Below are 18,692 nucleotides of genomic sequence, written 5' to 3'. Positions count from 1 at the left end.
TCTCCTAATTTTTATCAAAAAAATAGTAATTAGAGTTTGAAATGGGCTGTGTTCAGAGCCGAAAACAGTGTCCTCCCTATTTTGAATGAGCCAAGTGGTATCGGCTGTTTCCTTACACTTGGTAGGTAAAGTTATAAATTATGATACTTTTTTAAATCAATGGTGAATTTAAAGAAGTATTCAAAGTTGAGTCAAACATGTTGAAAATATAAAACCAAAAGCTGATTTTTATTGATAATTATTCACACCAACACTGTCTCAAAAGTTTGCCTGCATTATTCTCATTTCTGCATTCATCTTTCTCGTTCTCAATCTGAATTAAAATGCTTTAAAAGATTGAATATTCGAAATTTATGTGTGCTTTTGGCACTAACTGATGCAAAACTAATCCCTCTAGACTGCGAGATAGTAATCTATTTTCTATTACTCCATCACAGTTTGTTAAACTTAGACTCAACCTCAAGGGTGCACATTTTCCAGTTTTTTTACCTGCCTATCCCTTTTACTGCAACATATCAATTTTCACGGTGTCTTCATATTTCCTGTACTTCCTTCACTAAATTCCAGATTCCTCTGTAGTAAGAAAGACAGAATGCAGTATTAAAATGATTAAGGCATCTAAAAATTCAAATTTTTGCTCTTGGTTATAGTAAAAAGCCAAAATTCCCTGCATTTTGAGGTACAATGAGAAAATAAATTATGGTTAGTTTATAGTAGGCTTTTACATTCCCACAAAAATAGTATAGGTTCATACTTAAAAATCTTCAGTAAGAAACAAAGAAATAGTTTCCTGACGGTCACTTTTATTAATTAACATTAAATCTCCTGCCTGCAGGAACAACTTCACATCTCCATTATTTGAAGACTCTGTAGATCATAAAATAACAACACATTAGTCAGACAAACTAGGATTTATTTCTTAGTTTTCTTTTTGTTTTTCTTTTTCATTTTTTCCTTGATATTCCTTTGCTTCATAATGCTGTCTTTGGATTTTAGTATAGGTTTTGACTTGTTCAAAATTTTCTGATTGTGCCGAGCCCAATGTGTGTTTACGTGAGTGACCAAACCTGAAAAAAGAGGCATTGGTTTTATTAAACCTTTCATACTCACAAATTTAACATCTTACAATCAAGAGAATAAATAAATACATTGACTGAAGTGCCAGGTGTCAGTGCTTGACAGCGTCTTTAATTCTGGAACGGCATCAGGCACCGATCAAGGTACACTCTACTACAGGTATGGACAAATGGAATTTTAGAAAGTCGTCAAAACGCGTAGATTTGACAGCATCGAGAGTACGACTGAGAAGACCTGCGCGGCAAATGGACGGTACGACTTCATACGTCACTCAATCGCCGATTTTCTCAGCGCTGCCACTTCGGCACCCCGTTTTGTCCATACCTGTAGTAGAGTGTACCTTGGGCACCGATGAGTGACAGGAGTGATAGGTGGATAACGAATTGTGGAATGATGTTCTACTCATCCACAGATTGTGATCTCTTAGTCCCATAAAACATCTTAAAGACATGCTCTCTAATTCTGGTTCAAACTGTCACATGATTTCTGAATACAGTTCAAAAGTGCGAGGGAACTTTATTCAGGGATGCTGCTAGATGCCACCTGACATTAGAGTCTGCCTTACTATCATTTCTGGCATAAAGTGCCTTTGTCATCAAAGTGTGACTAACAAAATGCATACACAGATATTTTGAAATATGATATGCTAATGTGAATATGATTTTCGTTTTAAACTGGCAACTAAAAAGAAACCTTAAACCAGCTGAATGATATCCAAATCACTTCCTTCCATGAACAAAACTTTAAAAATTTTGGAAACCAGAAATTCATAATTTATTTAATAGTCTCTACCTACCTTAAGGATGAGAACATTTCTTTTATTTGAAAATCCTCTAGCTTTAAGAGCCAGGTTTTTGAATATCAAATTTGTTGATTTATTGATGAAGTTTAGGTATGGAAATATTATTCTACGGACTTCTGAGAGGGAATGCTTTTCAAAGACAAAAAACTGGTTAAATTAGCAGGTTACCTTTGGAAGGCGAGGAAATTTCAAGATTTCACAGCAATATTCTCTTGCCCTCTGATCTGAGTGAAATTTCTAGACTTTTTAGGAACTTGTCTTTTTGATCTGGGTTGGGTAAATCTGGTTTTGGATCAGAATTAACATGTTTCCTTCTAAAATCAGTAAAATTACCAAAATGGAAAATAATGAATCCATTGATATACCTGATGGTTTTGTAGGTTTCTTTTTGTAGGGATTGACTGTTTCGTCTTCACTATCTTCGCTCTCCTCTTGGATCTTGTTCTTCTCTACCCATTTATCATATCGTCCACTCTTGTAAGAGGTAGGAATCCAATAACCGGACTCTGATTTGACTTTCTTGACCGTATCAGTATTTTTAAACACATATTTTTTTGAGCTTGGATCCCACTTTTTAATGAGAGTCTTTTGTTTCCTTATTGAGACATCATCATCCGCAGTTATGTCCATAGCAGCGCGCTGTATATTCTGACGACCGTCATCCAATGAAAGGCTAAAACAAACAAAGAAGATCACACAATGACTAAAATCTGTTGGTAAAAGAAACTTAAAAAGTATGTAACTTTTTTCCTGCCAAAAAAAAAAAAGTCTGCTTCAAGATTGATTAAATGATAAGTCACACCCAAGTATAAAACTAAAACAATGTTGTACTGACTTCAAAAGAAGTATGAGGGATTTTTATCATATACTGCAGAAAAATAAACATGTAACTTCATACCATAGCAAGCCCTCATAATAAAAATTTGGTTTAAACAGAGGAGGGTGGCACCTAAAGGAAGACATTCCTCGATGCATAAAAGAGGTCTGGGTGTCCATTGCCGGTAAAGGACCCTGCACACCTCTTATGGGACGCTGCACCATGACCGATTGCCTTCTGACTTATGTCATTCGATTCTCCTCAAGATGCAGATCAAAAGTTATTATTGTGCCAACTTTCTACGATGCACCGTTTTCGCAAAAACCAAAGAGAAGATTCAATTATTCGGCAGTAAAAAGCCAGAAAGATTTCTCATTTCAGTGCCCGATTGACAAGCGGCTATGTGTCAACAAGGAAATCATGCAAACTCCCGCACCGAGCGGCAGTCTTATCTCGGATTCCGCACGCTGTTTTGCTCGACCATCCAAATCAGATTCTTGAGGAGCATAAGAACAGGAAAGTCTGAAAGTCTACCGGGCGAGTGTGGGAGGGAGATAGCCCCTGAGTCGGCAGGTACAGATAAAAAGACGGACACGCACTATGTTTTTTCCTTATTTACATGGAGCCTGTTCTCAAATGCTTTGTTCTTTTTTATTCATAGTCGCCGAATAATTGAATCTTCTCTTTGGTTTTTGCGGAAACAGTGCATCGTAGAAAGTTGGCGCAATTATAACTTTTGATCAGCATCTTGAGGTGAATCGAATGACATAAGTCAGAAGGCAATCGGTCATGGTGCAGCTCCCCATCAGGATGTGCGGGGTCCTTTTCAAGCTTTGAGCATTCAAATAATTATTTTGAGTTTACTTTCCTCCCTCTCTTTTATCATTTAATAAAAAACTCCCAGTAAGATTTTTTAAAATCCATATTCTCTTTGGTTTCATTTGCCCATCTATTTTCACACTGAAAACCAATGAGGGAATACATCTGATTTTTGGAAAAGATCTACTGGAGGTGCATGAAAACAAAGAGCCTTACCCTTTTTCAGTTTGTTCATCATCTGGTGCATGTCGAATGTAATAATCTGAGTCCACATGCATTTGAATTCTTTTCGGAAATGTTTCCATGTTGATAACTATACAAAAAGGAAAGACATGATAAGAATCCATGATCATGGAATAATTTTTAGCTGCAAATAAATTTATTCAGAAAGAAAAAACAATAGACTTGATGTCAAACGATGTAAATGAGTACACTGTGTGTGCCATAGCATTTTATTTTGATGGCTGAATCTTGTGAAGCATTTATTTCCGTAGCTGATAGGTTGAGAAAGGATCTCAGATGTGTTATGCATTTCATCTACGCACCAGGGATCATCAAGATGTTAAGGTTTTTAAGATTTGTTTTAAGCCCTGACAATAAGTCAAAATTTCACCAATCTTTGGCCGGAAGAACTGCAAGGCCTGTCATATGAACGGCACAGGTTATTTGAGACAGTCAAAGATTAACAACGCACCATGCAGTGCCGTACAATGGACCACTAGACGAGGTACGAATTTCAGCATCCTCATTCATGTTTCTTCACCAAAATTTCACGTGAAGCACGACGCGCACAACGAAAATTACTGAAACCAACTCCTAACGGAGATATTAACGTTTTTATTTCACATAGGCTACGAGGAATTTGAACTGCCCGCTCACAAGAAACTCAAAGCTCTACGTGAGTCAAATCGTAAACTGCAACGGTTTCAGCAAGCTTCTCAATCGAGCAATGTTCATTTTCCACCATGAGTTGTTCAAACTATAAGCAATTTGCTACAGCTGAGCCAAAGCGTCAAGATTGAGGTTGCCAGATTTTTATATCGCAGAGACTGTCATGATAACGTTTAGCGCGCGATGTGAGTCACGTAGAGCATGGAGTTTTCAAGGCGAGAGGTTTGAATTCACGCATCAAGAATCATTAAATATCTTCGTAAGACGTTGATTTCGGTAATTTTCGTTGTGCGCATCGTGTTTTACGTGAAATTTTGGTAAAGAAACATGTATCACAAGGCTTAAATTCGAACCTTGTCTAGTGGTCCATTGCTATGAAGTAACTTGATGATCCCACCCAACAAGGTGAGCAACGCCCAATTTGGCTCAACCGATCTACAAAAATATTATGCTTTTAGACTGGCGTAAAATGATTCATTCCATCCAAACACCCAATCTACAGTTTTCAACAATCTAACAGAGGGGGTAAATGAAAGGAATGTTACTTGAGGGTATGGAAATAGACGTTGATGAGGGGAGAAACCGACAAAAATAGTGATAAATCTAAGAGCAGTATGCATTAAAACCATGAAAAGGGTGTCAAAATACCTTTCTTTTCAAAATCCTCTGCATTGGAATCATGTAAACCGCGCAAGGAATCTGCTTTCTCCTTCTTTTCCTTCTGTTTGGCTATCTGTGCTGGGAACCATGACCCAAATTGGATATCTTTTGCTGTTTGGTTGAAATCTTTCACTTTATCAAAAATTGTCTGAAACAGATTGAGTGCAACTGAAAAAAAGCCTTCCAGAAAACAGCAATTTAGTTTCCCGATTTTTTCAACCGAGAGGTTAACACACAGGTTTGCGACTGGGCTTGATGAAAAAATATTGGACGGACAATCTTAGAGTTAGGCTGATAGCTTTGCTTGGTTACCTCCAAGTAATTAATATCTTTAGGCATTGAATGAACATGAGCATACTTGTTATATGCAAAAATAGAAAACTTTGCATGAGTTCTGGTTAGTCAAATTATGAGAAGTGGTTCATTCTTCATTACATTTTCTCCTATTTACAAAAGACAGTCAGCAAAAATCAAAGATTAGAAGGACGGCAAAAAAAAACTACTGTAATTTTTGCGGTATGACAATGATCTGATAAAATAGGATAAAGTCAGAACAGTTGAAAAACGCTCTGTCACCTCCAAAACATGTAAGATCTTGTAAATAAAGTAAATTCTTAAAGTAATGGTTCAGCTTGTTGTTAATGGAAGAGTGGCTAAAGCATCCTCATGCTTCCTTTTCTAATTAATTTACATTAAAAGAAAAAAAGAAAAAATTAGTAACATACCCTATTTGGTTTGTAATTTTTCATTTTATTTAGGAAGCTCAGAACATCTGAATCTGTGTTAGTGACTTCATAGAATGATGGGTGAATCCCTAGACTTGATGCCTTGAACTGTTTTGCACGCCTTACACTTTCTTTTGACGCTCCTGGACGTGATTTGTTGAACTGCTTGAAAGCATTTGTACATCCCTGTAGTTTATACTCCTGCAAATGTAAAACAAAAAGTTGCGGTTCAGAGTTCAATAAAAGGTCCTTCACAAAATGCATAATGCTCTATGGGGAGGTAGGTCAAGGAGAGTGTTACACCATTCTGTTTTGACAAGATCAGAAATACAGACCTCCGTCACAAAAATGTTACAAGGAAGAGATCGAAAAATCTGCAATTTAGCGTTAAGTATAGTATTTTACGGACGGCTCATAATTGTATAATGTGATACACAGTCAATGCTGTTACTGGTGTTTCCCACTTCAGAAAGAGTCAAAGAATACACGAAAAAAGGGATATACTGTAAGTAGATCAAATTGCTCAAGTTTCTTGATTTCCCATTTCTCATTCCTATTTCTTCCTTGATGTATTTGGAACTTTTTTGCATCTATAAAAGACTTGTTATTGAATACAAGCTTTATCGTCCATACAACAAAGGTTTCCAAGGGATTCTTCTATAAAAAAAGAAATTTTAATCCCACCTAATTTGAAATTTCTGTCAAGAGATCAATTTTTCCTTTTATTTTCAGCCTTGAAAATCTTTAAAAATTGTCTCTATTATCTTTTTTCATTTGGACAGGATGATGAAAAGAATTCAGAAGTTTTATTTTCTCAATTTTTCCTAAGCGAGCTCTGCTAATAGTGAAAACTATATAAATTAATGGAATAGATTGGTCTGAAATGATCCTACCAGGTCTAATTTAACATTAGTGTAAGCGTTCCTCAGTTCTTCTATTTCCTCATTCAAGAGCTCAGTCGGTATTGAACCCAGGGTGAAATCTTGCGGATTTTCTTCCTTCTCTATGGATGCTAAATGTAAAGGTCTTCCTAAGAACAGGTGTAAGTCGAAGAGATAGCATGTTTCCTCATGGCTAATGAGACTGTAAGCTGTACCCTGACGACCAGCTCTGGCAACACGACCTTAACAAATAGTAAATTGAAAATTGATGAACAGCTCAAGATGGAAAATAAAACAGAAGAGAGTAAAACAGAAATTCTTCATTACCAATGTAATCTGCTGTAAATATGATGGAGGTATTTCTCCAGTTTAACTTGAAACAGACTGATTTAATGGCTACGTCAGTCTGCACTGCTTAATTGTACTGCTTGCTTCACATGCCTCACTGACAGGAAAAACGACCATGGAGAACACTGATACAGAGAAGTGTATTTTTTAAAAGGATACACATATTCGTTGATGCAGAGCACATGAACTTACCATTTAGGCAGATCTCATTTATGCTTGCTAATTCATGCAGTTCAAGGATCAGAGTTCGATGCCGCGACACAGGCAACTGACCAATTGCTTCAAAATTTGCAAATGTTTTCCACTCTGGATATAGCTATTTCTTTTAAAAAAAACCAGTTTCTTTGGTTTCTATTATTTTCAGCTCAGAAATTATCTAGAGAAAAATCCAAAAGCTGAAAGGAGAAGTAAGTTTCTGGAAAAGGAAAAAATTCAAAAGAGCATGATATAAACTTGGAAGAAATATTTTTCGGACTTTTTTTTTTTAACTTACCCACTCTGTGTACAAATAGTTTAGGCTTGGGCGGAAAATGATAATTAATGACACTATCTAGCAGAGGTATGTCGATACCGCGGGCAGCAATGTCCGTCACAACGAGTACATCAACTTTCCCCATCTGGAATTTGGCAGCATTGATTTTTCGAGCTAATGGATGGAGATCAGAATACAAGAATGTGTTTTTGATTCCACTCCAATCCAATACCTGCAAAAGGCATGAAATTTTGAAAGATAAGAAAAAAGTTATTAAGGAATGTTACAAACAGCAGAGACAGAACAGAGTGCTTTTTTGGATCATGAACCCCATAAGGCAGATGAAATGCTTCTCGAAGGTAAGCTGTCAAAATTGAACACACTATTTCCTTTCCTCAGTAAAAAAAAATCAAAAGAAATTTAGTGTTGTTGAGATCTGTAGAGAATGCGCTGCCTTGTAGTAAAAGAAAAAGATGTATAATAGAACCTTGATTATTTGGCTCGATGTGTCAATGGCCGGAACAGTTAGTGAAACATTTAGATAGTGGACTACTAAACTGGTATAAAACTAAGCATCATTTCATCAGAATTAGGGTAAAGGAGCAGGTAAAAATTTAAAAAACTGACACAAAGAAAAAATAAAACACTCCGCCTTACCTCATGAATCATTTCTACATGATGTTTAGTGGCTACAAATACGACAGTTAAACTTCCTGGTTTGATAACTTTCTTCAAAATGCATATTAGTGCAGCAAGTTTATCTTCGTCCCGACAGTTATAGAAATTGCACTCTAAAGTATCTGGAAGCTTATTATCAAGATCTAATCTGTGAATTAGAGCAAATAAAAAAATTCTAAGAATTTGATTAAGTTAAAAAGAGGACCTAGCACTGGGAGAAATCAACTGTAGGTTCTGACTATTAAAACTCTGTCAACGTAATTCATCCAAAAAGCTACAATAGACTTTTTTTGGTGTAAGTTTTCTAACAGAGTGCTCTTAGGCATCCATAAACAGTAGAAACATTGGATTGTGATTTCACCAGATCCAAAACATTACAGAATTTTCAACACAAAAGTAATTAACACCCTGTCAGGGTGGTGGTACTAGCGTATGAAACCAAAAGTAAACCAAGAAATAATTACTACACTGATGGTTTATTTATTTCAAATCTGTTGGTGCCCCATTAAATGAACTTTTAACAATTAAATATTTAGTTTTTTTACTCCAATAATATTCTGAAATTTTTTCTCTGACAAAAATTTTGGATGATAGATGTAGGTCAGAGTAAAGATTTATTTCTCTGATTTTATTCTGAGATTATTTCAAAATAAATGAGAGGGGAAAAAAGCAATGTTGAAGACTAAATATGCTAGGAGCTACGGAAAAGTATTATGAATGCAAAGCTTTGACAAAATTCGATTTAAAAAAATCTGAAACAAGTAATATCAAATAAATATTTTGGGCTGAGAACTTTTAATCAATAAACTTTCACAAAAAAAATTGTGTGCGTAGGTCAAGAGGGAGAAAGTAATGATAGAGAAATAACCTCTTGTGAATTCTTACCGAATAAGAACTGGATTTGACAAACCAGCACGAGTAAAATGAACGATTACTTTTGGTAAAGTTGCTGAGAACAACATTGTCTGTCGAATGTCTGGTAATCGGTGAAGGATTTCTCTCATCTGCTCGCCGAAACCCATTTCAAATAGACTGCGGAGCAGAAAGGAAAAAAAAGATTTAAACACAAGACAGAAAAACGATAAAAACTAAATTTCATCAATATTAAAGGAACCATCCTGATCGACAAATTTTAGAACAAGAGTAACAATGATAAAACTATCTTGTTGGATTTTAGTACAGTAATAGTTTAAACACCCGCTAATTTAGTTGACAAGTAATGTTTTTCTTACTGTACCCTTGCTTTTTTCAAGCTATTCTACAGCTATCTCTTGGTTTGTAATGTTAATTATGCATTTCCTACGATCCGTTTTCCACAAATTATTAAGTAACAGAGGCAAAACTGTACTTCACTCCCTTACATTGCAGTGTAGGATTTTTACATATTAAAATTTACTTCGGACAGCAATCACTAATCAACAAAAAAAAGCAAAATATAACCAAAATCAGAGCACGGACTATTCAAAAATGCATTCAACATTATACTATTTCTGAGGTGGCTGATAGGCAAATTCAAAACTTGTTTATTCCTGTTTCTCAGTCATAGGCTGATTATCGGGTCATTACTTTGGATGCCTCCAAAACAATGCACCTCAGTAGAACATCAGTAAGAATCTGTATAAAATGTGCTCTTTCTAATTGAATCAGGACGTGCGAAAACCGATAATGTCCATTTTTCCAGTCTTCAGTTTTTTTGAGTTGATAATACTTTTCAGAATTGGATGCAACCACCAGATCGGCGTTAATACTTATCTCCGTGTTATCTTAATCTCGAAACGAGTCTTTCATCACTTTTATGGCTGTAACAACTCTTCAGAGGTATTATCAACTAAAAAAAACTAAAGACAGGAAAGTCGGACATTAGCGGTTTTGCACGTCCCGATTCAATTGGCAATGAAGATTAAGGAAATACTTTCGAAAGATGACCTTGCCAAAATTCATATTCCGAACCGTTGGTAACCAAGACAACTGATTGGAAGACAGCCTGTAGATAAAAAGCTCTATTGATCGAAAAACAAGACAAAAATTCAAGGAAATATAAATAATCATCCCAAAAATACGTGGACTGCTGCTGCAATTAAAGGACTAAAATAATGCTGGATAAAATCCTTTAGTTCTATTTTAAAATTATTGATCAAGCTATCGATCAATACCTACATTATCTTAGTCTGTTGATGATGAACAAAATTGTAGTAATTTTAGGGAAAAATTTCATCAAACAAAAAAAATACTTCGAAATTTTTCTCATGAATGTATTTCGGGTTCCAAGATTATAAATTTTGATCTTGATTAAAACGGCAGCATTGGTCCGCTTATTTTTGGAACAACTTTTGAGTTGTACTAATTGAATTTCTTACCGATCAGCTTCATCAAAAACCACAAATCGAACATTTTTCAGACTTAAATTCATCTCGACAATCAAATGTAAAAATCTACCAGGAGTTGCGATGATACAGTCGGGTGAGGAGTGAATGGTGGAAAATTGCGTGTCCATTGAGTCTCCTCCCAAAATCAAAACGGCTCGTAAATCCGTAAACCGACCAAGGTCTTTGAAGAATTTAAATGTCTAGAGAAAAAAATAATTTCCAATTAATTATCATAGTAGCACAAAATAAGAGAGAGTAAATCGGTATTTTTTTATTTTATTTCTTACAGCCAGGAAAACTGGGCAGAGCCTACTTCAGCTGCTTATCCATACTGGTTTTTGAATTTTTAGGGATTACATGAAGCTAAAAGGATTTATTTCAGCTCGTCACTTCTGTGAAAATTTGTCACCCTACCAGGGTTCCAACCCAAAAGTTACAGACCTACAGTCAAACATGCTGACCACTAGTACAAACTAGCTGACACCAACATAAATCTTACTTAATAAAATACTTGCCGGTTAATTCAGTGCACCGCCTATCAGGTTACATCTAGAAACATTTTGATAAGCTGTAAAAAAATTCTGCTAACGACGAGAAGTTACGTGGAATTTTTTTAAAATACCCGAGAATAAATTTCAAATGGGGAAATAAGCTTTTATTCAAATAAAACTTATGATGCCATAGACAGACAGCTTCCTTCATTAGACTGGCTGACAAAAGAAAGAAGTAAAAAAAACCTATGGAATTTCTACCAACTGCTCTCCTGGCTGCCCTGCAGTTTATGCTACAGCTAACTCTTTCCTAAATGTGTTAGATGACAAGACTGTTTCATGATCAATTTGTGTTAGATCCGAAATATTCATAATATGTAGATAATTCATCTCCACCGCTTTTCCAACGGAGAGCTCTTCATACAGTCACTTCATCACAGGACTGTTGACTGGCAGGTTGCTTTTCCTTCGGAAACGATTCATTACCCTTCAAGGATCAAGGTTTAAAAACAAAAGCGAGTAATGATCAGTAGTGAATATTAGAACTGGGGGAAGAAAAGAAGAGACAAAAGTCACATCAGTCTGGATGCATCAATCATCAGTTGGCCCGTTGGTTAGCATGTAAATATCTGTTGAGTGGTGCAATTTTTGGATGTGACATTTGTCTCTCCTTTTCTTTCCCCAGTTCTAGTGGAGAACTCTGACTTAAGGCAATGTAAACACGGTAAAATTTTTATCAGAGATAGCAATAAAAATCACCTTTAATAAGTGAATCTGATGTCATCGCGAGAGAGAACACAATTACAATGAGCAATAATGATGTACACTTACCTGAATGGCTAATTCTCTTGTTGGGGATAAAACCAAAGCGCGAACTCCATTTGCACTATGCAACTTCAATTTTTCAAACATTGGAATAAGGAAACAGGCAGTTTTCCCACTTCCTGTTCGTGCCATAGCAACAACATCTTTACCATCTAACACTTGTGGAATGGCCTGTTAAAATAAAAATTGATCAGTGCGTTTTCATCGCCAACGAAGATAAAGTGAGTATGGTAAAACTCTAAAATTTAGCGATTTAAATCTTTCAAGCACAATGACAAAAAAAAACTTTGGTCTTTGTAAAACAACCCACTTTTGAATGGTAAGGGACCAAAAAAACATTACTCTGTAAATGCTTGCAACTTACTTGATAATGCAGTCAAAGCAGAAAGTAAGATTTGATCCATTTCTTTAAAGTAGTCGGCAAAAATTAAAGATATTGGGCATTACTTGCACTCCCCAGGATTATCTAAAAATACATTTCCCCCAAAGTAATCACAAATTGATCTGATAAATTACCTGTCTTTGAATAGGTGTCGGAAAATTATAGCCTCTCTTGACGATTCCTCTTAGAACATTAGAGCTAAGACCCATTCCTTGAAAGCCCTGCGACTTCTTTTTCTTCTTGGCTCTGCTGCTGGACTTGGATGCTGGTTCATCCAGCTCAAAACCAACAACTTTTTCCTCCTTTGCAGACATCTGTGGAAATTCAAGAATCTAAATTAGCCAAATTTATTGAGCTAAACAAAAATCTACTGATCAAATTATTTTTGAGCCAAAGTACTTTTTGTATGGTTACTTCATGCACAATCATTCCATACTACCATGTACATAACGGTGGACTATTGCAGTAGGTGACACATAAAGTTGTTTCACAATAGGAATCAATATGTTGATTAAAAAGGGCTGTTTTACTTGAAAATCTCTCTGTGAGAAGAAAGAAAAACCAATAACATACTTATTGTTCCCCTCTAAAATTAGAGATGTTATAGGTGTGCCCTTCTATGTTCTAGAATGAAATGAAAAATTCCCTTGATGATTCCAAGTATTCGGGAAAAGTATGTACGTCTGTCCATGATAACCAAGCCGTAAACGCTCATTCCTTCCATGAAGATAAGCTGTTGATTTTGCAATATACAGTCTTACTTCAGGGAGTTATTTGACTTAAATAATTTGGTCAAAAAGAGAGAGTGAAAAGAAAGTTCAAGAAAGGATTTCAACAAATCCAGCATTGACAAATTAAGCGATGAAATATATCGCTGCACACTCAATTCAGCAAAGTTTTAGGTATAGGGATTGGGCTCATGGGCAAGGCCGCTCGAATTAATTTTGTTCTACTTACAGTTGAAAGATTAGGAATACTTCTTCAAAAATTGCAATGAATCATTACGAAAAGAACTGGGATACAAGTAAATTTTCTTGGACAAATGACAAAAGTGATTTCACACACGTGTGTACATATTTTTAGATGGAAAAGAAGTTGGAGAGGTTATGTTATTTTGTTGTTGGCTTTGCTTTGGCTACGTCATAAGTAAGATTTAAAATGGCGGTACAAAGTTGTCAGCTTATGCTTTTAAATATATATTTTTTAAATTTTTGCATTTAAATTTTATCAAAATTTAGCAGCATTGAAGTCACCTTGACGTTGAAACGTATTATTTTTATCTTACCCCCATTCTTCGTTCTTTTCGTCCAAGTTTTCGTCCCCCCTCTTCATTGAATTTTACGTTGATTTACGTCACCTACTCTACTATACTCTTCCCTCTTCACTTCTTCAGCTTCCTTGCTTGCTATGCAGTTATTGCACCATTGATTGTCATTGCGCATCATCTTTCAGTCTATTCCATTCCATTGTCCGTGTATCTGTGTACGCGTAGTAAGACTGTTATTACCTACAGAGATTTGTTATGTGCATCCCCGTTTCAGCTCAAAGGTACTTCATTTTCATGTATTTACTCTTATGATTCCATTTCTCTTTGGTTTTATATGTCTTCGTCCAATGTCCTTGGCATCCAATAATGATGTAATTCAAGCAAGTGTCCACCAGGCCTAGATGACCCAATGAATGAGGAAATCATGAGATTATTATCAACCTAAGCTTTAGCATCTTTTTGGACTTTTACCTAAATTAGTGCAGCTTTATTTGTTCAAGTACGGTTCAAGCACCGAAGTGTGCAGAGGGCACCATGAGTGAGTTTGTGGAGCAGTCCAAGCTCTGAAATTTCTCCGCACCCATAGGTACATCCCTTGCAATGCTTTACATTCTACAAGGAAAGAGCATTCAGTGTATCAATTATTTCGCTTCTTTTAACCTAGTAAGAAAGTAAAGCAAGCGTAAAGGTGTGCTCTTAGTACAAGATAAGATACGAAAAGGTTCATTGTCAAAACATTACAATTAAAAATTATGACAAAGTCACCAGACATAGAATTATGATGCTTCACAATCAGAAGCAAAACTCCCATAAGAATGCGCTGAAGCAAACCCCGCACTTGCTTTTTATGATGCCATGTCGTGCGTTCTTGAAATGAGTGCTGCGGGACATTTAAATTTCGAACCGAATCGGAGACCCTGATTGCACGGGTACGAATTTGCCAAATGTAAACAGTACTGCACTAAATATTCTTCTTCTTCGCTTCAACTTTATATCCCAGTTTCGCTTGTGATTGCGAAGCATCATTATTCTATGGTCACAGATTCAGCTTCTGAGTAAACAACAAACATTAATAATGAACAACAGCAGTATTTGATTAAGTGTATTCCTAAGAATATACATCTTCAAAAATTCATTGAATGCTATAGTATGCCTTGTCCGTCAGAAGGACTTTTAAGGCACATTCAAGTAAAATAGATTCAGTCATAAATCTGATTTCTTCTGGAACGCGGTTGTACATTTTTATGCATCGCTGTTTAGCATTTTTTTCATTGGATTCTATAGATGAAATGAACATCCCAATTTCTTTAACCCTCAAAATCCCGATTAAATCTAAAAAACTGCATATTATTGTTGACAACTTCATATACTATGCTGGAATATCGACATCATATTGCACTGACCTTTGCCATGGGATTAACAATCCTCAAGTTGCGACCATCTCCCTTGTTTTCTCCATGCCCCCCCCCCCCCCCCCCCCTATTAGGAAGCGAAATCAACCTCATCCAAACAACCTAGTCCCTCAGAATAGAACCATTGGGTATCGAATTATTTAACCTCTTGATCAGTCTATTTCAAGCATTCACTAACTTCTAAGAGTTCATTCTTCATCTAAGTAAGAACTTTTATGATTCTGTCAAAAAATGATTTTCATGCAGAAAAAAAGGGACTTTCACTGGAGAAACTGTTATTTTGACCTTCAAAGTTTTCTCACTTCCTCTCTAAATTTTATTGTTTTTCAATTGATTAATTTTTTTCTCTTTTTAAATATTTCAGAGCCCTGCCTCTCACGAAGTCTTGAACCAATAATCATTCCTGGCCAGGCATCTGATTCATCAATCGAGAGGATCCATCATCCAGCTGATCAATTCTTTATTCAAGTGGTCTAAGTATTAACAATCAACTATTTATTCAAGTTGTTTGATCAGTTATCAAAAGCTGAAGGCACACCTTTCTCAACTTGAATTCGATGGGTTTAATCATCACGACAATCAGATGTCTACCTTGGATCATTCAGGGTGTCTCTTTATTCAAGCAGCCAAAACTGTGGAAATTAACAAGTTACCTTTCACACACATGTGTAGCGAACATTTGTGTCAAAATGGGAGATTGATTCCTTTATTGTCTTCTCCTTATCGGTTGACTAATTCTTTTATTCAAGTGATTTTGCTCTTATGGGCCCCATATGAAGTATCATAGTGTATAAACATTGTCGGACAGTTTATTTTCCTGAACTTGAAGTTGTATTATGAGATGAATGTGTTTATGTAACGTAGTCTTAAGCAGGACGCACCAATGTTGGTACCATGATGTCGTTTCATCATACACTTTCCATATCTAAAAGCATATCTAGTAGCATATCTAAATCACCCACAAATCCATTGGCACATTATTTTTAAGTTTAAATAAGGTGGTTCCCCTCTTTATGATTCTGAGCTCTCTAATACCTCAGCTGGATGTTTTAAGCAGCTAAGTTGTATTTTTTATCTAAAATTTCATGTAATACTCTGTCAACATGGCACTCTTGACTGAAAAATTGTTGCTGTGGTAATGACGACCTATTAGGGATAAACTTTTTTGCACCTACTTTATGCTATGTTCTCTCCTGGATAAGGTCAGGTACCATTAAGTAAAAAGGCACTAGATCAGACTAACAAATACATTTTATTGCCGTTTTACAATATGTATTTTACCTAGGAGAAAGATACTTTAAATAATGAATTGACAGCCATAAGCTGGCCAAAAATTTGTTTTTTGCCGAAGTATGTTTCATAACTTTTTCATTCACTAATTTCAGCCTATTGTGGAGAAGCTGTATTTTTGTCTCATGCATCTGTCCTTACTGTGTTTCAATTTCTCATTTTTTATTTTTCTTATTTTTTTTTTTTCAAATAAAAATAACCTTTATACCACTGGAAAATGTGTCCTTTTATTGATTTATTCTGTCTGACAGAAAATGTTCCTAAGGTACCCAGATGTTAATTAAGACCTGAAGTAAGATTTTCAATTTGGCCTGACCAGGATCTTCGGTTGGTGAAAATAGGATTTCTAGTTTGTCCAATCAGGATTTTTGACTGTTTCAACTGGAATGTTAAGTCAAAGTGCCTGTTTCAATTACGACTATTAAATTCTTTCTTTTTAATTGACATGGTCCTGAACTGTACCACATTATATTTTTGCACTAGTAAATAAGATAATACTTTTTTTTCAGCAGCCATAAATTGTACCACATGAAAGCATAAATCCCCAAATAAGTACCTTTTACATACCCATATCGACGGTGGAACTACCAAACCACGTATCTCGTATGCGGTGTTTAAAAATCTCCACTCCCATTTAATTTTTTGAAGGAGAACAAATCAATAACATTTCTTGATATTTTTTTAGAGTTTTCTTTGCATACTCAGCGAGGAACAAACATGGGAATTTTCAAGAAATGACGTTGAGCGGTTTACCATTTAAAGAATAAAGTATAACAGCAAGTCTACAACGGCGTGAATCAAGATACCTTGTCTGGGGGTTTCACCGTCGATATATAAAATTGGTCCCACAAATCACTTTGCTAATTGTCTTATGGTATATTGTCTGATAGTTACATACTATATTTTTAAATTCAATTTTTTTCATAAAGAACCAAAATATTTAATTATATTTGAATGAAGAATTGCTATTTCCTGTACCGCTGAGATTTGGATATCCAGCATTTCCGGAAGTGACCACTGAACGACTTTGCCGCTTTCGTCATTCTTAGATCAGAAAAGGTCAAGGCCGCAGCCCACATTTTAGGATGGCAATACGCTGTTATATATTTAAACAATCCAAGCATCATGCAGAAAATTGACAGTGCCGCGCTAAAAATCAGTAATACTTTACCATCAGGCAACGCTGGAATTCAGTAACCAGCCGAGAGAAACCCGTAAACTTTAACCGCCCTCTGTCAGTGTCGAAAGCGACGATCGCTAAAAAATTTCATTTCAACTCCTGGACGGTTGCAACTATTCGAGCTCCACGGATGTCCGTGTTGCGTACGCACAGGAGTGAAGGCGTTTTGACTGTCCAGGCACTCACCACTTCATACGCGACGCAGCGCACAGTGGATCGAGTCAATCTCAATAGGAGAGGTCGGACAAAATTTGGAAACTGTAAAAGCTTATAACTCCATTTATATATAATTTTGAGGCTCTAAAAGTGGTTCCATCGATTTCCTCGTGAAATTTTCAACTGGACGCGCCCCTTAAAATTTGAAATGTGATGAAATAAACATCATGCTTTGCAGTTTTAGTCAAAAATGTTATGTCCGACTTCTCTGATTGACTCGATCCACTGTGCGGCGGGCGCCAAAGGCGGACCTTCTGCGAAGATTTAAAATGGTGGCAGGTCCGGACTTGGGCGTGTGCAGGGCGTGCGGCGCACACGGGCGCCAGCCTTTGGGGGGCGCCACGAAAGAAGAAGAGAGGGAAAAAAAAGGGGGGATAAGGAAAGGAAAAAAGGGAAGAAAGGACAAGGGAAAAAAGGAAAAGGAAATAAGGTTGGGCAGTGAAAGCAAGGAAGAAGGGGGGAAATGGAAGGAAAAAGGAGGCAAGAAAAGTGAAAAGAGAGTCCGCGAGAAAGGGGGGGGGGGCATAAAAACCATAGACAAAACATAAAGAGAATTGCCGTCTAAAGGTAAATTTTCAGGACAAAAATTCCACCTGGTCCAGTGGTCCATAGACGGTCAGGCGCCCCTTGACCCTAAATTTGCGGCTGTACAGAAATACAAGAGTAGGCATGTAGTAAGGGGGCGCCATAAATCCATCGAACAGGAGCCGACATAGCATTTTAGGCCACGTCCGCCATCTTGGATTTGAGAATTTTTAAACATAGTAAAAATTCGAGTTTCCGGTCGAAAAATACCCTCAGACACCGAGTTTCAAAAAATCCATCGAACAGGAGCCGACATAGCATTTTAAGCCACGTCCGCCATCTTGGATTTGAGAATTTTCAAAAATCGACTAAAAATTCGAGTTTCCCGTCGAAAAATACTCCCTGTCACCGAATTTCAGAAAAATCCATCGAACAGGGGCCGAGATAGCATTTTAAGCTATTTCGGATTTTCGAATTTTGAATTTTTTAAATTTTGACAGATTTTGATTTAAAACGCGTGATCCCCAAAATCGAAGCTCATATTCGGACTCCTCGTAAAAAATCGATG

At 36.3% G+C, this 18,692-nt stretch overlaps 1 protein-coding gene and 1 long non-coding RNA gene across 2 annotated transcripts; one reads left to right on the top strand and one right to left on the bottom strand.

Moving 5' to 3' along the window:
- Positions 1–892: 892 nt before the first annotated feature.
- On the bottom strand, positions 893–13,341 carry LOC109035079 (ATP-dependent RNA helicase DDX54). Its single transcript, XM_019048558.2, has 13 exons — positions 13,192–13,341; positions 12,369–12,548; positions 11,859–12,023; positions 10,528–10,736; positions 9,056–9,202; positions 8,150–8,318; positions 7,514–7,724; positions 6,685–6,914; positions 5,792–5,992; positions 5,055–5,214; positions 3,732–3,828; positions 2,245–2,552; positions 893–1,067 (listed from the first exon to the last, which is right to left on the bottom strand). The coding sequence occupies exons 2-13, from the start codon at positions 12,546–12,548 to the stop codon at positions 913–915; spliced, it is 2,232 nt and encodes a 743-aa protein (XP_018904103.2). The 5' UTR covers positions 13,192–13,341; the 3' UTR covers positions 893–912.
- A 140-nt stretch (positions 13,342–13,481) lies between these two features.
- Positions 13,482–16,705, top strand: LOC140224222 (uncharacterized). The gene is made up of 2 exons (XR_011899486.1): positions 13,482–13,782; positions 15,278–16,705. It is a non-coding gene; the product is annotated as an uncharacterized lncRNA (long non-coding RNA).
- The last annotated feature ends 1,987 nt before the right edge of the window (positions 16,706–18,692 follow it).

This window comes from Bemisia tabaci, chromosome 3, assembly GCF_918797505.1.
Source record: "Bemisia tabaci chromosome 3, PGI_BMITA_v3".
NCBI classification, from domain to species: Eukaryota; Metazoa; Arthropoda; class Insecta; order Hemiptera; family Aleyrodidae; genus Bemisia; species Bemisia tabaci.
This window is presented reverse-complemented; position numbering and strand designations above follow the sequence as displayed.